The sequence below is a fragment of the Silurus meridionalis genome, chromosome 1 (genome assembly GCF_014805685.1).
Source record: "Silurus meridionalis isolate SWU-2019-XX chromosome 1, ASM1480568v1, whole genome shotgun sequence".
Lineage (NCBI taxonomy): Eukaryota > Metazoa > Chordata > Actinopteri > Siluriformes > Siluridae > Silurus > Silurus meridionalis.
Genome location: NC_060884.1, coordinates 5,384,366 through 5,401,983, shown reverse-complemented (window position 1 = coordinate 5,401,983; position 17,618 = coordinate 5,384,366). Strand labels below are relative to the sequence as shown.

Below are 17,618 nucleotides of genomic sequence, written 5' to 3'. Positions count from 1 at the left end.
GTGGTTGGAGTGGGGGCTGGGGGTAAACGGTATGGGGGAAAGGTTAGGTGTGTTGTGGGTAGGCTGTGAGCTGATAGCAGTGCAGAGAGGTGGGGCTGGAGCAGCTTGCTGTGGTAGCAGAGAAGGGGGTTGTTAAATGTTTTGGCCAATCTGACTCTTTTTCTGTGTTTTTTTTAAGTTTGTAATTTATTTATTGAATTCACATTGTCAGATAATGTTTGCAAGTATAGTTCCTCGAATGTACTGCTCTAGGATACAGAAATAAACTTTTATATTCAAATCCATTAAATCCTAAGTGAAAATTAATAATATTTCGAATTTTGATTTACTGGTTAAAACACAGAAGACAGTGATGTAGACTCTAAAACTAATTCAGAAAAGTAAAAAAATATATACTTTTTGAGATCTTTAATCTTGCCGGAGAGACATTTCTCTCATAATTGATCGGTATGCAATTAATCTACTCATGCAATTATCTATAATTCCACATGAACCTTCAGTGATATATTTGATTATAGACATAATCTAAAATTCTAAATGCTCAGGACACATTCAAGATAGTCAAGTGGTTCAGTCCCACGACTGACTAATTAAAAATAATTGTGTTTTTTTAGCATTAAATAAATGTTTTATGGACTGCAGTCTTGGGTAAAAGATTGGAAGCTCAAATTGTGCCACCATTGGGTTGTTTTCTTTTGCCACAGCAAGTTGTTTGATTAAAAGCTAAAAGAAAGGAAATGTACTTATACAGTCTTCTTGGGCAAAAATTTTTTAACATGACTATGATTCAAATGTTTGATGTAAAATGTCTGGGTTCGCTCCCAAACTCCAAACATCAACACTGAATAGGGGGAAAATCAAATAGAAAAACGTATCCCATAATAAGTTACTTTATCAGTTTGTTTAGTCTGATTTCACAATCATTGATTTAATTTTAAGACCATTAAAGCTGTACATTTTTGACATTTTGAGCCTATACAGGTTTTTGGTCCAGGAGTGTATAGTAATGTATTATAATATAGTATAATATAGTATACATTGTAAAGCATAAACCCATGGGACTCATATCCCAAATATTAAATGTATGATATATATGTATATATTCATATATTATATTGCATATATTATTGTTTAAAAAAATGTGTTATCATTCAGTTCTTTTCTGCTCATCATCATTGTAACAAATGATTTTCGGGTTAAGATTCCTGTCTGTTCTCTTTTGTCCTCTTTAATGAAAGAGGGGTTACTGATGCTCACATGATGTCTACTTGTTTTTTAATTCATTCATAAATTCAGTGTTGAATTGGGAAATCCCTGGGGATCCTTGAGATTACTTCTTGTATGCATTTATAAGTGTATGCATCGTCTTGTTTCAAGATCACATTGCTAAGTGCATGACTTTCCAGGTGTCCCCGGTGTTCCCAGTAAAATGGACAGTGGGAGGACCAGTCTTTTCGTGGACATACAGTAAGGTTTGAGACTGAGCAGCAGATAATAAAACTCTTGCTCGTCCTGCCTGAAGTCAAGTTGCAGGACTCACTCTGAAAGGATCGAATCAGCAAAGCGATTTGTCGGCACTCGAGCGCGCGCGCAGATCGCGAAAGCAAAAAGGGTGTTCGGAAACGGGAGCGCGAGCGCGCAGAGGAGAGCGTCGTTTGCCGTGGTGAGAAGTTTTGCTTCCGTACTTTCACGGAACGGACAGGACCGTGCACGTGCGCCGAGAGCCGTCGCGCGCGCTTCGAGAGCTTGGCAGCAGGTTGAGGACTGAGATCTCGGCACGTGCGTGCGCTCTGCGTCCGCGGCGTTCAAGGAGGAGCGGAATCAGACGCGCGCGCCAGGACTTGCTGATGCCAGCGCGTGCCGGATGAGCATGAGTCCGCTGACATGGCTCGCTGTGACCGCGGCGTTCAGACACTTCTCACGGCTCTGGGCGCGTTCGCCGCCTTCAGCCTCATGACGGTGGCCATCAGCACGGACTACTGGCTCTACTCGCGCGCCTACGTGTGCAACGCCACCAACGGCAGCGCGGACGAAGCGGACAACCTGCTGCAGTCCAAAAAGACCAAAGGAGACCTGACCCACTCTGGACTCTGGAGGATCTGCTGCATTGAAGGTAATTTTGGATTTTGCAATTCGTCGTTGACTGATTGATTCACTGATTGGTTGAAAACTCCAAAATTCCAAAAATTTCCCCTTTGAATTTAATAGTGTCTATGGGTAAAGAGCTTTTTTTCCCTATACCACATAGAAAAACTGACTGAAATTTCCATTTGCTCCATCTCAAAAACATACAAACACACCAAACACCTCCTGCAAAAGTATATAGCAAACACTTTCTTTCTGGTGAGTAGATGAGTGTAAGGTGGGAATACAACCTGAATGGGACACCAGTCACTATCACATGGCATCATTGTCTTTCTCTGTCACTCACACACACACGCACACACACACACACACACGCACGCACGCACGCACACACACTATCTTTTTTCCTGCATATTTGTGGGGACCTCAGAGGGGACCTCAGAGACTATAATTCAAGTACAAAACATGGCATCCTGGAGCTGTAAGCCATCAGCGCTGCATCCCCCCACCTTTTTTTATTAAACAAATCAAAATCTTAATAAATAACCAATAACTTTGAAGTATTTTGTGTACTTCTCCATGTTAGTAAAATAGGAAGTTGTAAGTGATTTTTTAAAACGAAAAGTTTATTTTAGCTTAAAGATTCTAAAAATATAGATTTCGTGAAATTTGTCAGGTGGAAGCTGATAAGATCCAGGGAAGATTTTTAACCTGCCTCAGATTCCTCAATTCGACATAGTTCACGGAGAATTCAATTCAATTTGATATATTTTCATATTTATTTTTGTGATATTGGACAGCATAAAACAACAGGTTTATAAGCTTACAGTACATTGATCCATAATGAAGAACAAGACCAGAAGAACAGAAACAAGAAAAAAAATTAGCTAGGACTTAGCAAGGATATTCACTTTCAAGGCATAAGCACATGTTTTTGAAGGTTTGTTGTGCCTAAACTGTCAGAAAGCTGGCAATCATTATAGATATGGCTGATATTTAGCTTCTCAAAATGGTGAACTGCATTTGTATGTAGATTTATTGCAAATTAAAAGTTATGCTTCTGGATGTTAACATAAAAAAAAAAATGCTAGCTAAAATTGTTGCCGACTGTCATGTGATAGTAAATTTCTGTGCATTTTCCAAAAGAACATTTAATATGTATCTATGAACCTACAATAAAATAAGTGTGTGATGCTGTGTAATGGACTGGCATTACACTTACACTGTCACATTAAGTGTTCCTCAGGTGACTGTGGCTTCACTGTGACCCGGAAAAACTGTTCATTGACGAGGAACGAAAAAAATGAACGTTTCTGGTTTTCTGTGCACACCATACACAACACAAACACACAAAGTCCAGCTCATAATTATACTAATGGTAGATACTGTTTTTTAATTTTTATTTATTTATTTTATTTTTTTATGAGCACTAGATTGCAGTATGAGCATGTTGGCAGTGGGTGGAGTGAAAGTCTGTAGGGAGTGGTCTATAAACTGACTAACCGGAGGGTCAAGTAAAAACAAACCTGCTTTTTCCAAACAGGAAAATTCGGTCCTGCAGTCACATTTTAAACCATTGTTTAAATTCATGTTGTACATATTTTTCCAGCTTTTTTCATTTTACTGGTTAGCAAAAGAATCAACAATTGTACTTTTAATGTATCTATTCATATGCTAATTTCTTCTTAGCAATAATAATATACATTTGAACATACTGCACACCTTTCTGACCAAGCACACGCACCTCTCAAACTCTTAAGTTTAACTCTTAAGCTTATTAAGTCTTAAAAAGTTCACTTATTAAGCACATGCCATGTATCTAACTAAAATAATTCATTAGAAGAAATTAGATATTGATTATCCAGAGTCAGAGTTAATTTTGCCTTCAAGCACTTATCAGTGAACTGATGATAACCTTAACAATGATGTTGAGGTTACAACTATAATAATGGACATTTGATGTCACCCAGATGAGGATAAGTTTACATTTGAGTCTGGTTCCTCTCACGATTTGTTCTGTGTACCATCTCAGAGAGTCACTGATGCCACTGCTTCGCTCAGTAGGGATGAACACAACGTGGCTAATTTATGGCGTAATGCGAAATCTATTTATGTAAAGCTTCATTATGTAAAGTTCATTGTTAAAAATGCACTACAAATACAATTTTATTAAATAGATCCTGAAGAACATTTTTCTAAAGTCAATTTTTATCTGTGACTTTTCTTTAAATATCACATCTGCCATGTGATAACAGTTTTTTTTTTTGTAGTTGACCAAATGTCAGACAGAAACAAAATATTAATGTCTTGTGTTTGTTTTTAAACATGGCTTTGTCTTCTCTAGTCATTGGCCAAGTCTCTTGTAAATATACATTTCGATAACTCCAGTTCATCTCTGTGCTCTGGACATTTTGATAACATTCTTAACTCCAATGAACTACTATAGGACCACCACTGACCAGATGTGTGTGTGTTGGTCTGGAAAATCCCATCAGGAGATGCAGTATGTACACATTTTTCAAATGAAAATAATTTATATAGTTATTTCTGTGTATAATATTCTTATTATAATGCCAATGTTCAGGAAACCGTACATTTATTTCACCTAAAAAAATTGTGTTGCAGAATTTTGGCCATATATTACAGTTATAGAATGGACTTATTTAGAATCATCCGCAAATTATCCAGACTTATTATGTTTCCCGCAAAGTTTCCCTCCTCTGGAGTTTTTTTGTCACCTCTTGCTTGCTTGGATATAAACCTATAGGGATAAATTGAAAAATTGTTTTCTCAATCTATTACTTCTGTAAAACTGCTTTCCAAAATGTCCATTGTTCAAAGTGCTATTTAAATAGAGGTGAATAAAATGTTATTAACTTTTTAATCTTGCCTACTATAATCCTGCAGTGGTTGTGTTGGATAAGGATAAACGTAAAATAAACATGGTTAAAACCTTGCTAGCTAAGTGTGAGTTCCTCAATGACAAGCTTTGATCAGATTATTTGATATACACATGCAATAGTACAATAAATATATAAACCTGATCAATTTACTTTAAAGTCAAACAGGCTGTCAAAATGTTCTCAGTTGGATTGGAATTAAATTGTAGTTGCTAGTTAATCGTTTCGTTTTAGTTGCTTATAGAGAAATATGTTTAAATTAAAGATATAACTGTAGAGTTATAGATTGTTAAAATAATTGTCTACAGTATACATTAGTATTATTATTTGGAGGTTTTTAGATACCTGGTATTTTTTGAAAACTGTTCTTTTCAATTGCTTATGTAGAGGGATGAACAACATGCACAAAACAACAATTCAGTGGACTACAGTCTATAAAATAAATGTTAAATATTGTTTAAACTGTGCACTTGTATGGATGATGTAATTCATAAAGGGGCTAATATTATTAATAATAATAATAAGGGCCAAGGTCAGTATACCTAATAAAATGTCCACACTAATATACTATACAAACTTCTAAAATGTTATTGTTGTAATGTTCCTTTGCTTTCTTTGATTTGTTTTTTAATTGATTTCTTTACATTTCTTTTTTTTATATATATAAATTATTGTTATTATTTGGGCAGTGTATTAATTATTACTGATTTTTTTTTCAGACATCAAAAGAGATCCTCAAGGATCCACAAAACATTCTACAGTCCCCCACTCACCCCTTGGCTTTCTGCTTTCTACTAGTTGATGCTGTTGCCCAGCAACCACAGGTTTCCAATTGCTATGGAAACTCCCCTAGAGTGCAGACAGTGGTTGCTATAAAATTGATTGTTGTATGTTGTAATTGACACAACAGTATTACGGTGCGCTCACGCTAACGACCCTCTAATGACTCACTACTTCCTAGCGGCATCCGGTCGTGCTGCTTCATTGCTTGTATTTTCAAACGTGCGTAACGCTGATAAAGAAACTTTAGCATCTCTCCTTCAGACTCCATGCATGAATTATTAGCATCTGGCAGTCGTGTGGTTCACCATGGTAAACCAGTGGAAAGATGAACCCGGTTTCACACATGCATGAGTTTTAATTAATAATTTATCTAGATGAATTTCAATTGATCCAAGCCTGCACTTATAAAATAAATTCATTTTATTAAACTATTTTACAGTACTACTTTTCCTTACAATACTACTGTTACTACACACATACACAATTAGTTTTAATTCAATTACATTTTATTTATATTTAAACAATAAGCATGGTCACAATACAGTTTTACAGATACTTTGATATTGATGCTCAATTATGTTTGTCTACAGTGCACAAGGAAAAAACATACTAATGCTCATTAAAATAGTCACTAAAATAACAGCAAACAGCTGAATTTACATTCTCTAATCCCCTCCCCTTTTTTATTACAATATATGATACAATAAACATTAAACAGAAAAGGTGTAAACAAAAATGAACTAAACTACGACATTTTTGACAACTGTACTTTTATTATACATTGTATGCTTAACGTGTGTGCTTTCAGTTTCCAAAATAATGGTAACAGTGGAACAATGTATTCAGCTTGTTTCTGTTCATAAAAAATTAAACTGCATTCCACATTTCTTTGTTCACTGACAGACCTAGAGGGAAAGTCACTCCACACTCGCTATACTATACTGTAGTGCACCATACTATATTGTACTATACTTTAATATACTATAGTGTGAAATACAATTCTTTAATTTACCAGACTATATTGTACTGTACTATACTGTATCATATTGTAGTGTATGTGTACATATGTATATATGTACTAAATAATTGACATCATTGGGTCAAAAGTTGTTCTATTAAAAAAAACAATATTTAATTGACCAAATTTATTGATAAACACAATAACAACAAGCATCGTCTCTACAAACACACTCGATCTAGTGGAACTCTCTTTAGGAGACTAAATGTGTAAAATGATGTTTAAAAAGCGCCCTTGAATCTTCAGGTGTCCATTAGATTGCCTCTTCTCTGTTAAGCAAGGGTTGAAGACCTTTCTCTCCCTGAAACACTTAAATTAGCACTTTCCAAATTTACTTTGTAAAAATCAAGAGTTATAGTCTGATTTTTATTAAGTTTGTAATCTAGCGTTCCAGTTTAGATTTATTCATTGCTAGAGACTCAAATAACATTTGAGTCGCACTGGACAAGAACGTCTGCTAAATGCCGCAAATGTAAATGTAAATGTGTCCAAAAACTTATAGCCTCTTAAGGCTTCCGTGCTAAGTGATCAAATTTTGAAAATGTAAATAAAAGTGTAAGTGGATAGAAAAATATATGATGCATCTGTTAATGGAGAATTAAATGAGTGTACGGTAAATCATACATTAGATTGGCCTGATAAACCAATCAGGACATTCAAGGCATACTGTTATTTCTATTAATATAATAATACAATAATCATTTTTGCATGGAAAAGGTATCACAACGCCTTCTTGATTGTTTTCCTATAACAGCATGCCATGTAATCACACATTTCCTATTCAAATATTGTATTGCATTCTTGCTGAAAGAGCCGGATACACAAACTGACAACAAGCTCGTGCAGGCAGTGAGCTGTTTTGTGAGCCAATATGAAATCTAGCTTTTTTATGAGGAGAAAAGTAGCCATGTGCAATTTGGATAGATGAAGAAACATTAAATTCAACATTTCCAAAATCTTACTTAATAATGAATCAGTAAATAAAATTCAAGAATTAAATAAACATACAATATTGTTAGTTTTTTTTTTCTACTTCTGCACACACAGAACACTTGTGTAATACTCTTCTACCTCACACTAATCACTTTTATTTCATTTATTAGATTATTAAATGACCGTAGACAATGAGGTTTGTTCATTGACAATTGTAATTTGTTTGTCAGCGCTTTAGCAATAGCACAGCTTTGTGATATGTGAGTAAATGGTGCATCCGCATGGCCAGTTTATCCCCTTAATATTAATATAGTGCGCCATCAGAATTCCTTAAACACTCATTATTATTGTTGCTATCTGTTTTTAAAAGATGGGAAAAGAGAGTGCGTGTGTTCTATTTAATAACAGTGGAGATTTGGACCCATGCGTCAGTCCAGGATATTATCGGGGAAACCGATCCAATCTTTACCTGAGATTTCAGGTTGAAAGTAGGATTTAATAACGCTTGATGATATGAGAGAGACAGAATTGGGCAAAGGTATAGGAGCTTTCATGTTTTAACTGCTTATAGCTTCACAAAAAAGAGAAAACTTTGTCAATGATGAGAATTACACTATATGGACACAAGTATTGGGACGACTGACTTTTCCAGCCATGTGGTTCTGCAGTTGAAAGCACACAACTGTACAAGATGTTTTTGGATGTGGTAGCATTATTTTTCCCTTCGCTTGAACTAGAAGATTCAAACCTGTTACAGCATGACAGTGCCCCTGTGCACAAAGCAAGCTCCATGAAGATGTAGTTTACATGGATTGGAGTGGAAGATCTTAAGTGTCCTGCTATAGAGCTCTGACCTCAACCCTACTGAACACCAATGGGATTAACATGAAAACCCTTGTGGCTGAATGAGCACAAATCTCCACAAGCACACTCCAAAATCTAGTGGAACATCTTCCCAGAAGAGTGGAGGTTATTATAACAGTGAATGGAGACTAAATGTAGTATGGGATGCTTGAAAAATATAATGGTCATGTGGCTACAAACACAAACCATATCATGTATTTACATGTGCTATTTGCAAGAAAACCGTGATTTAGGTGCAGAGATCATGTGACATGGCGTATGAGGGTGTACTTGCTGATAAGAAATGTAGTCCAGGACCATAATCGTCATACTGAAACTCTCTGAAAAATCTGAGTGGTAAGGGATCTCATTCAACCTCATGAATGCCTGATCTTCAGCAAAGCCTGACTTGATCCAGCTCAGGTTTTTGTTGATTGATAATTAAAGCCATTACCTTCTGGAAGCAAAACCCATGACTTTGAGTCGTTTCTACAACAATCTCTGTCGAATAACTAAAGAAATAGGCAGCACTTATTTTGGTTTTGTGTATTTCATCTCACCTGCTTTAGCAGGCTACACTTGATTAAACGTAAAGCCTAATTAGCAGAACAATGTAGGTCCACAAATTAATCTCTTTTGGGTTGATTGCTGAAACTATTAGCTGTTAGCAAAAATCCATACCGGCTTCTTGTCCACTGTCATTACAACAACAATGGCCTCTAGAGGCTTCTCACTGATGCCACTTGCTTTTTATTTTTCGCGAGAATTTACATGCTGCACGGAGAGCGGTATATTTATTATTTATAAATTAATATATTCATATTCATTTCATTTAGCACATTAAACAGTAAGAATGCTTTGTAGTCAGCACCGTGCTGACCAATTACAGTCACGCATCCAACAACGATTTCAGAGCTCAGCAGTGCCTTATATTTGTTTGTTTTTTTATTCCCTTTTTTACCATAAAAGAATTAAATAAACATGGCTCCACCCACAGAGACCAAAGGTACCTAAGGTACTCTGGAACTGTTGTGAAGGTTTGTTGTGGCTCAGAAACCTTAATAAAACACTTTTCACCCGAGTACTGCCTTTCGTTTATGGCGTACACTACCATATAGAAACAGCAAGCACCGAATAGAAAGCTAGGTGAATTGAAAATTTAAATGTACTCACATGCATTATACAGTGCACACATCAGGGCTAAAAAGGCTAAAGCAAGATTTTAAAATATTAAGCAGGTTTAGATCAGTAGAACATGACAGCTGCATTAAGGACTTCCCAGAAAACCAGTGTTCCTAGTGTAACACAGCTAGCTAGGCATTATTATAATTTTACAGGAAGGAAGCAGTGTTAGTTGAATGCAGTATGCAGTAAGGAAATGTGGCTTCTTTAATGTGATTGGTCAAAATATCAAATTTTTGAAAAAATTTATGTTAGGAATCAGATTTATATAAATGCAAATGTATCTGTTCTCCATTTCCTTATATACAGGTCACTTTTAGCCAAAAAGGTTCACTTCTGACTGCTTAGAACAGAAAAAGAGTGAATATAACCACACTTTACAACCGTGCTGAGCAGAAAAGCCTTCCAGAATGCCGTGGTCTTCTGCTGTGTTAGACTATCCATGGTTTTGGAATGTTGTGCTTTTTGAGATATTTCTACTCACCACTGTTTATAAGAGTGATTATTTGAGGTACAGTAGCCTTTATGTCAGCTCAAATCTGTCTGGCCATTCTACACTAACTTCTCACATCAAATAGGACTTGCTACTCAATGGATGCTTACTAGAATCAGCACAATTACCCCCTCGCCCATATAAAACGCTTCACATTACAAGGTGATACATGCTGGAACATTCCAGTTAATTGCAACCATGAATGTACAGAAAAAGGTAAGCGTGACAGGGCAGATAGTGTGACTATCGTACATTATCGCCAAATCACGGTTACTGCGTCTGATTGCCGCTGTATGTGACTCACAGGAATCAACAAAGGAAGCTGTTACCGGATCAATCACTTCCCTGAGGATAATGACTATGACACAGACAGCTCTGAGTACATCCTGCGTAAGTCTGCCCTTCTTCCCCTCCATTGTATATTTTCCTTTTACAGTCACATCAATGAAGGAGTGAATGAACCTCTTTTCATAACAGACATGAATGAAAAAAACAGAAAATTTGATTGACCAGGTCATGATTAAGGGAATTTATAAAAATCAGTGTTTTTCTATTTTTGAATTCAAGACACATCAGAGTTATTTTTGGTCATTCATTTTTTTGGGAAGTACTGGACACAATATAGATTTTGTGACACTGTATGAAAACCAATGGGCCATATAATTGTATAGAGTGAGAAGGTTAATGAACCTCACAATTTTTCAGTTGTCAGTGACCTTTTAGAAAGTAATTTTAATACTGTAGTCAATACTGTACAAAGTATAAAAGTTGGAACCTGGCAGAGGAATTTAAGTATAAATGTAGGATATTTTTATAGTATGTACATCATATTTAAAGATTTAGAATAAAAAATGTAAAAAAAAAAGGACAAAAAATTTCAAATCTAAATACAAACAAAAAAAAATGCAAAAGTCTGCAAAATGTGTGTGTGTATAGGAATTAGTTGTAACAGCTGTGAATTTATGAATAAAGTAAGTACATAGTAAATGGGTTTTCAGATATTATTTGTGTTTCTGAAAAAAGTCTGAAAACATTGAATAGCCACTTAAAAAAAAAATTATATTCAAATCCAATTAAATATTACAAATAAACTAATGCATTAATTCCCACTAACATAGTCAATACAGTGGGTGATTACCTTACCCAGTTATATTAATAATAAATGTGTTGCCTGATTGGCACAGTTAAGCTTGGATTCTTAAAAGGATTCTTAATAATCAAGTTATGAGATTCTATACACACTATGTACATCCAACTTCTGGGCAGTTTTACCATGGAGGTGAGCCTTGCATGTTCCAGCACATCCATGTAAATGAGAACATTTGTAAATAGATCATTATTCCGTCAAATGTTGTTTTAAGGACAATCAAAATGTCCCATATTTCTGCATAGTATAGACCTGTGTGTATATCTGAACTGGTTTCTACTTTACAATACTGTCCTATTGACCCAAACTGTTTTCTTGAATGTACAGCAATCCAATTTTATTTGTAATCTCATTGTAGTAATGAGCAATTTCAAACAAGAAAAAAAAAGATGTTTTTTTCTCCTGATGTCACTTGTCCATGGTTGGTACTAAATGTAATGAATTAGAAGGTTCATGCCCCTTACACCATAAAATACACTGCTTAGGCATAACCTTATGACCATTCATCAGGCATAACATAATGACCGCCTGCCTAATATTGTGTTGGTTCCCTTTTGCTACCAAAACAGTTCTGACCCTTAAAGCATTAACAGAATTGAATTCTTAAGCAATTTGATCTACAGGACCTCGTCTGTTGGACCACACGGACCGGCCTTCGCTCCCCAAGTGCATTAATGTGCCTATGTCACCACTGTTCCTTCCTTGGACCACTTTTGATTCTGACCACTCCAGACCATAAACAGCCTACAAGAGCTGCAGTTTTGGAGATGCTCTGACCCAGTCGTCTAGACATCATAATTTGGCCCTCGTCAGACTCACTCAAATCTTTACCCTTGCCCATTTTTCCTGTTTCTAACACAACAACTTTGAGGACAAAACGTTCACTTGCTGTCTAATATATCCCACTCACTAACAGTTGCCATAAAGCAGAGATATTCATTGTTATTCACTTCACTGGTCATAATGTTATAATGTCAAAGTTATGCCTGGTCGGTGTATCGGAAATCAAATTATCTTGGATGAGATGTTGTTGAAACATATGGTAGTGGGTTGAAATGGATCAGCTCAGCTGTGAAGAATCTGATGTGATTATTTGTATGGGTAGGGATCGTGCGAGCATCCAGTCTTTTCCCCATCCTGAGCACTATCCTGTTGCTGCTGGGAGGAGTGTGTGTGGCTGTAGGACGGGTTTACAGTGGCTGGAACAACATCCTCCTTAGCGCTGGCATCTTATTTGTGGCTGCAGGTAAAACTTTTAAGGAACTCTGTGGTGCGTTCATAAAAGTACAACCAACAGCCTGAGCGTCACTAAAGTCAGCTTTTTAACTTGTACAATTACTTTTAGTTTTGAAAGTATTCCATATATTAAATATGTAGTGTTTTTTTTTAACCAGGTCTGAGCAACATCATAGGAATCATCGTGTATATCTCGAGCAACGCCGGTGACCCCAGCGACAAGAAAGGTGAAGACAAGAAGTATCAGTACTGCTACGGTTGGTCCTTTTACTCCGGCGCATTGTCGTTCATCGTTTCCGAAGCCATCGGGGTCCTCGCTGTGAACATCTACATTGAGAGAAACAAGGAGGTCCACGTCAAACGGCGCAACTTTCTGAGAAGCGGCCCCTCGTCTTCGTCACCATACATGCGAATCCCAAGCTACCGGCAGCGCAGGCGGCGCTCTCGCTCTAGCTCGCATTCCACCGAGCCGTCTCGCGACAACTCGCCAGTCGGACGGAAGATGGTGGCATCAGCACTTCCTCTAGGTGACATCTCCATGTACACTCTAGGTCGAGAGCATCCACTGAGGTCGGGAGGCGCACCCGGGCCATACCCAGATCCACCTAACTTTCTGCAAGTTCACAACTGCTTCGCCAAAGCTGCAAAAGACGGCGTTAACCGCAGGACCACGCCTGTTTGAACAGCACATGAGTTCTGGTTAAAGATGGCTGATAATCATGGTGGCATTGGGAAGTATCACATGGGCTGAGTTTGAAGCATTGATTTGAGGGAGCAATGTTTCTTTAACACGTGATTTAGAGATAACTAATAGAACTTTGTAGCATTTTCTGAGTCAGATTTTGGCTCAGGGTTTCATACTGTATATTCATAGGCACAGTCTGGAGTCCAAGTAGCAATATTTCAATGCACTTTATATGAATATTGAAATATTGAAATTATTGTATTTTTATGTGATCCTTGTGTCGTTATGTTTGACACTCAAGGCCAATTCACACTGGACACCTCAGTGAAAGATTTTCAACCCACCCCAGCGACATTAGAGATTAGAGTGTGTGTCAGTGAAGCGTCCTTAATGCAGCCACTTGTTCTCACAATATACAAAGATGTCATGATCATCTAACCCTTGGTTCCTAAGTGTTTATATGCTATGATACTACTTTTCATGTCAACATGTGAAAACAAAAGAAATACAAACATTCGTTTTTCACTGTTTTATTAAACAGTTATGGAAATGACAGCTGGCAGATCACTATGGGTAAAAAATGAGTAGTCAAGAGCAAGCAAAACTTTATATTAGCTGTTCTTCTTTTGACTTTTGGACGTTACATCCAGACCATCACACTAAAAGTTTAGCAAAAGTACCTATGCACCTACTATTGTGGGGTTTTATATATATATATATATATATATATATATATATATATATATATATATATATATATATATATATATATATATACAGTATACATTGAGTACTCTCAATGAAGGCTTATTCCTTTAGCAATTATACATTAAACAGATCAAGCTTAACTTTTTCAAACAATCAAACAAACAAACAAACAATATGCAAGAAAATGCATATCAACATCAAATTGTCCTGTTGCACCTTCTCATACACAGCTCAGACGTGTCCAGCAATGATTGTCCAGACATGGCCATCATTTGCCCTGACTCTTACACAATACATCTTTTGTGAATTTTGGGTGAGACAGCATAAAAAAGGGAAGCTTGAAAGGTGCTTATTCAGGTCCTTGCCCTTGTTTAGGAGATTTTTTTAGCCAGTCAAAGAAGCCATTTTGTACTTTGAACCACTGCCATTTTGTTTACTTCTGATGTTTACATTTTTTGACACTTCTGCTGATGTGAAGGGATTTTGTCTTATACATTCCGTTCGATTTGAAAACAACCTTAAAAATAAAGTCACAAAGTAAATTATGTGGAGTTTTTGCTCAGGGAAGTTAAAAGTAATTGGCTGTAACCTATAAAAATAACCTGTAATCCTTTTCCTTGGACCGATCTCGAAGCACTGTTGATGAATCTACGAGTCGTAGTCTCTAAACTGCCGTTTTGTGTTGGGACATATGGTCGAACACGTGGCTAATTTGCTCCTGCTGTGTCGTTGGTCGCTTATATGTCTTGACACTCCATGCTAGAAAAAAGGTGCATTTGACTAATGAAGCAAGCCTGATTGCCTTACAACACAGAGTCCATTCAGCAGCACCCCATAATGCATTAGAGCATCCACAGGGTGGCAAATTAATGTACTTCAGTGCTGAAAAACACGACGCTGAGTCGAGTGCAGCATTTCTCAAAGATGTCTGCCCTGAAAAAAACTTACTGATGATAACTTTTTAGACCGAGGACGCTGCCGTGATGTTATAACTGCCAAGAAGTCGATCTGTTATAATGTTATTGCTGTGATCAATCAAAACATGGACAGTTGTTGTTTTCTCTGTGGATGCTGGGAAATTGTCTCATATCGTAATGGCATTACCGGAGGAAATATCTTTCTATTCCCACCAGTTATTGTCATGGCAACAGTTAATAAACACTACAGCACCTCTCAGATGATTCCAAAGTAGCCTACATTTCGCTAGAGACCCAGCAAATGACAACACCCTTCTAGTTTGTTAGCTCTTCCTGGAACTACTAAACTACCTTTTTTAACAACTGTGTAACAGCAAAAACAAAAAAAAACTAAGAAAAAGAAAGAAAGAAGACACGGTCATGGTTGTAATTTAGTGCAGCTCCTTTCTGTTAATTGATAACACATTTACAGTGCATAATATTTTTTTGTGGAAGATTTGATATGTGCATTATGGTGTAATTTTGTCTGCTTTTCCTGACTGTAGTCAACGTAAATAAAAAAGGAGAAAAAAACAAAGATATTAATGTTATAATCTCTCTGACCATCGATTCATCACCAGGTTCCCAGCAGAATGAGATAGATTTGCCTGAAAATAATGAATGTTTCAATTGAATCTGTATTATCACCTGTTACACAGCATGCAGTACCTCATCCGAACTACTTATCTGAGTCTGATGCTTGAATGAAGCCTGTTTAAGATCAATTTGAATAATGACACATGAATCATGATCAATTAAGTAAAATATTAAACTGGTAGATGTAAGATGTTTTTACTCACAGTAAAAAAAAATGCATACACCTTTAGTCACATTTGAGGGACGGAAAAATATTGACAGATTTTACCTGTTAACTGTCTGAACTGGTGCCAGCCGGAAATCACATTAGCCCCATGGAATAAAAATGTAGATACAGCAATGGACAAAATCACCTGGGCAACTGACTTTTCCAGCTATACCTGGTTCTTCACCAAACTCTTACCACAAATTTGGAGGCACACAATTGTATAGGATGTATCTGGATGCTGCAGCATTAAATATTCCCTTCACTTGAACTTGGAGACCCAAACCTCTGATACTGTAGCATGACAGTGAGCCTGTACTCAATGCCAGGTCTATGAAAATATAATTGCAATTGAAGATCTTGGGTGGCCTGCTATAGAGCCCTGACCTCAACCTTACTTAACACCTTTGGGATAAATAAGAACGCTGATTGCACCCCAGGCCTCCTCACCTCATCTACATCAGTACCTGATTTTATTCCATCATTTTATTTATGGAATTACTAAATTCATTCCTTCATTCATAAATTCAGTAAATTACTTTTTACGCTGTGTCGATCTGAATATGCAGCTATTACTCACCATAAACTTTGAGCTACATGTTTACATCAGTGTAATGTTGTTGTGAACAGAATTAGGCATCTAGCAAGGAACTAAAGAATTCGAAGATATTTTTGTATTTGTGAATCATCTTCCTGAATTCTGAGTGACATGTGGAAACAGGTTCAAATTGGGAGAACGTTGGTATTGGTATTTGATAAGGAAATGAGCATATATGCTTGAAACTAGGAAACCACCCTGGCAATCTGGATTATTGTAAAGCTGCAACTGAGTTTACTTTTGTACCAAAGCTACTTTAGAGAGATCAGCGTTGATGGTTTTGATATGTCTAGACCCACATTTTCTCCAATTTTTTTAACCCGTTTCCTCTATTAGTTTAGTCAATCACCCAAGTCATGTTTTCCAAGACACAGTCTAAGGCCGTTTAATACCCATTTATTCTGAACAGTCAGCACACTCCTTTACAGAACTCCTTGTGACATTTCAAATTAACTTTCTGGGCACGTTTTCAGTCATCTTGCCCTTTAGCAGGATTGTTTTCTGGCCTCAGTATTGCAGGCAGGATTGGTACAGTAGGATGTTTAGAAACCCTGCATGTTGGAGATTTAGAAAATTATATGGTGCAACATTACAGTTTTGAAATAATTACATTAGTCATTAGAGTTATATGGAAGACCACCAGGGCGGTGGGTGTCCTTTGGAACGGGTGACTTGTTTTCTTGGTGAGAACGAACTGCTTTGTAAAGCAAAGGTTATAAATTTGCCAGCCACCAATCAGGGTGGAGCGCACGCTCTGTTTTGAACCTATTTTGATTGCTGCTTCATGGTATCTAACTACAATTCAGCATCTGTTTAACAACAAGCATAGCATCTTGAGAGTAATAAATGATGGAAGAATCTCCTGACTCACAACACCAATTGCCTTATTGCATGATTTTTTTTAGTAGTTTAAAAGAAGGCTTTCAGCCTATGACATTTTTAATTTATATCACTAGTTTTTTTCAACTAGAGTTGATTAAGCAAGACTTTTGTGACAAAAACAATAATAGGAACATTATAGCCATAATAAATCATAACACTTTGGATACTTAAGTAAATTTGGAGGCAAATACTTTAAAGTGAAAGTTTAAAGGGAGCACTTTTATTTTTTATAAAACGATTTTCATATTATTAAAATTACTTACACTTGTCGATCTGCATATGCAGCTACAACTTACCATAAACTTTGGGCCATATGTCTGCTATACCATAGTCAGACATGGCAAGAAAACTAATGAAAAACTTGTCA

The 17,618-nt window shown here is 36.6% G+C and overlaps 1 protein-coding gene across 1 annotated transcript; it reads left to right on the top strand.

Moving 5' to 3' along the window:
* The first annotated feature begins 1,452 nt into the window (after positions 1-1,452).
* Positions 1,453-14,001, top strand: cacng4a (calcium channel, voltage-dependent, gamma subunit 4a). The gene is made up of 4 exons (XM_046850958.1): positions 1,453-2,113; positions 10,544-10,627; positions 12,490-12,630; positions 12,779-14,001. The coding sequence occupies exons 1-4, from the start codon at positions 1,885-1,887 to the stop codon at positions 13,300-13,302; spliced, it is 978 nt and encodes a 325-aa protein (XP_046706914.1). The 5' UTR covers positions 1,453-1,884; the 3' UTR covers positions 13,303-14,001.
* Positions 14,002-17,618: the final 3,617 nt, after the last annotated feature.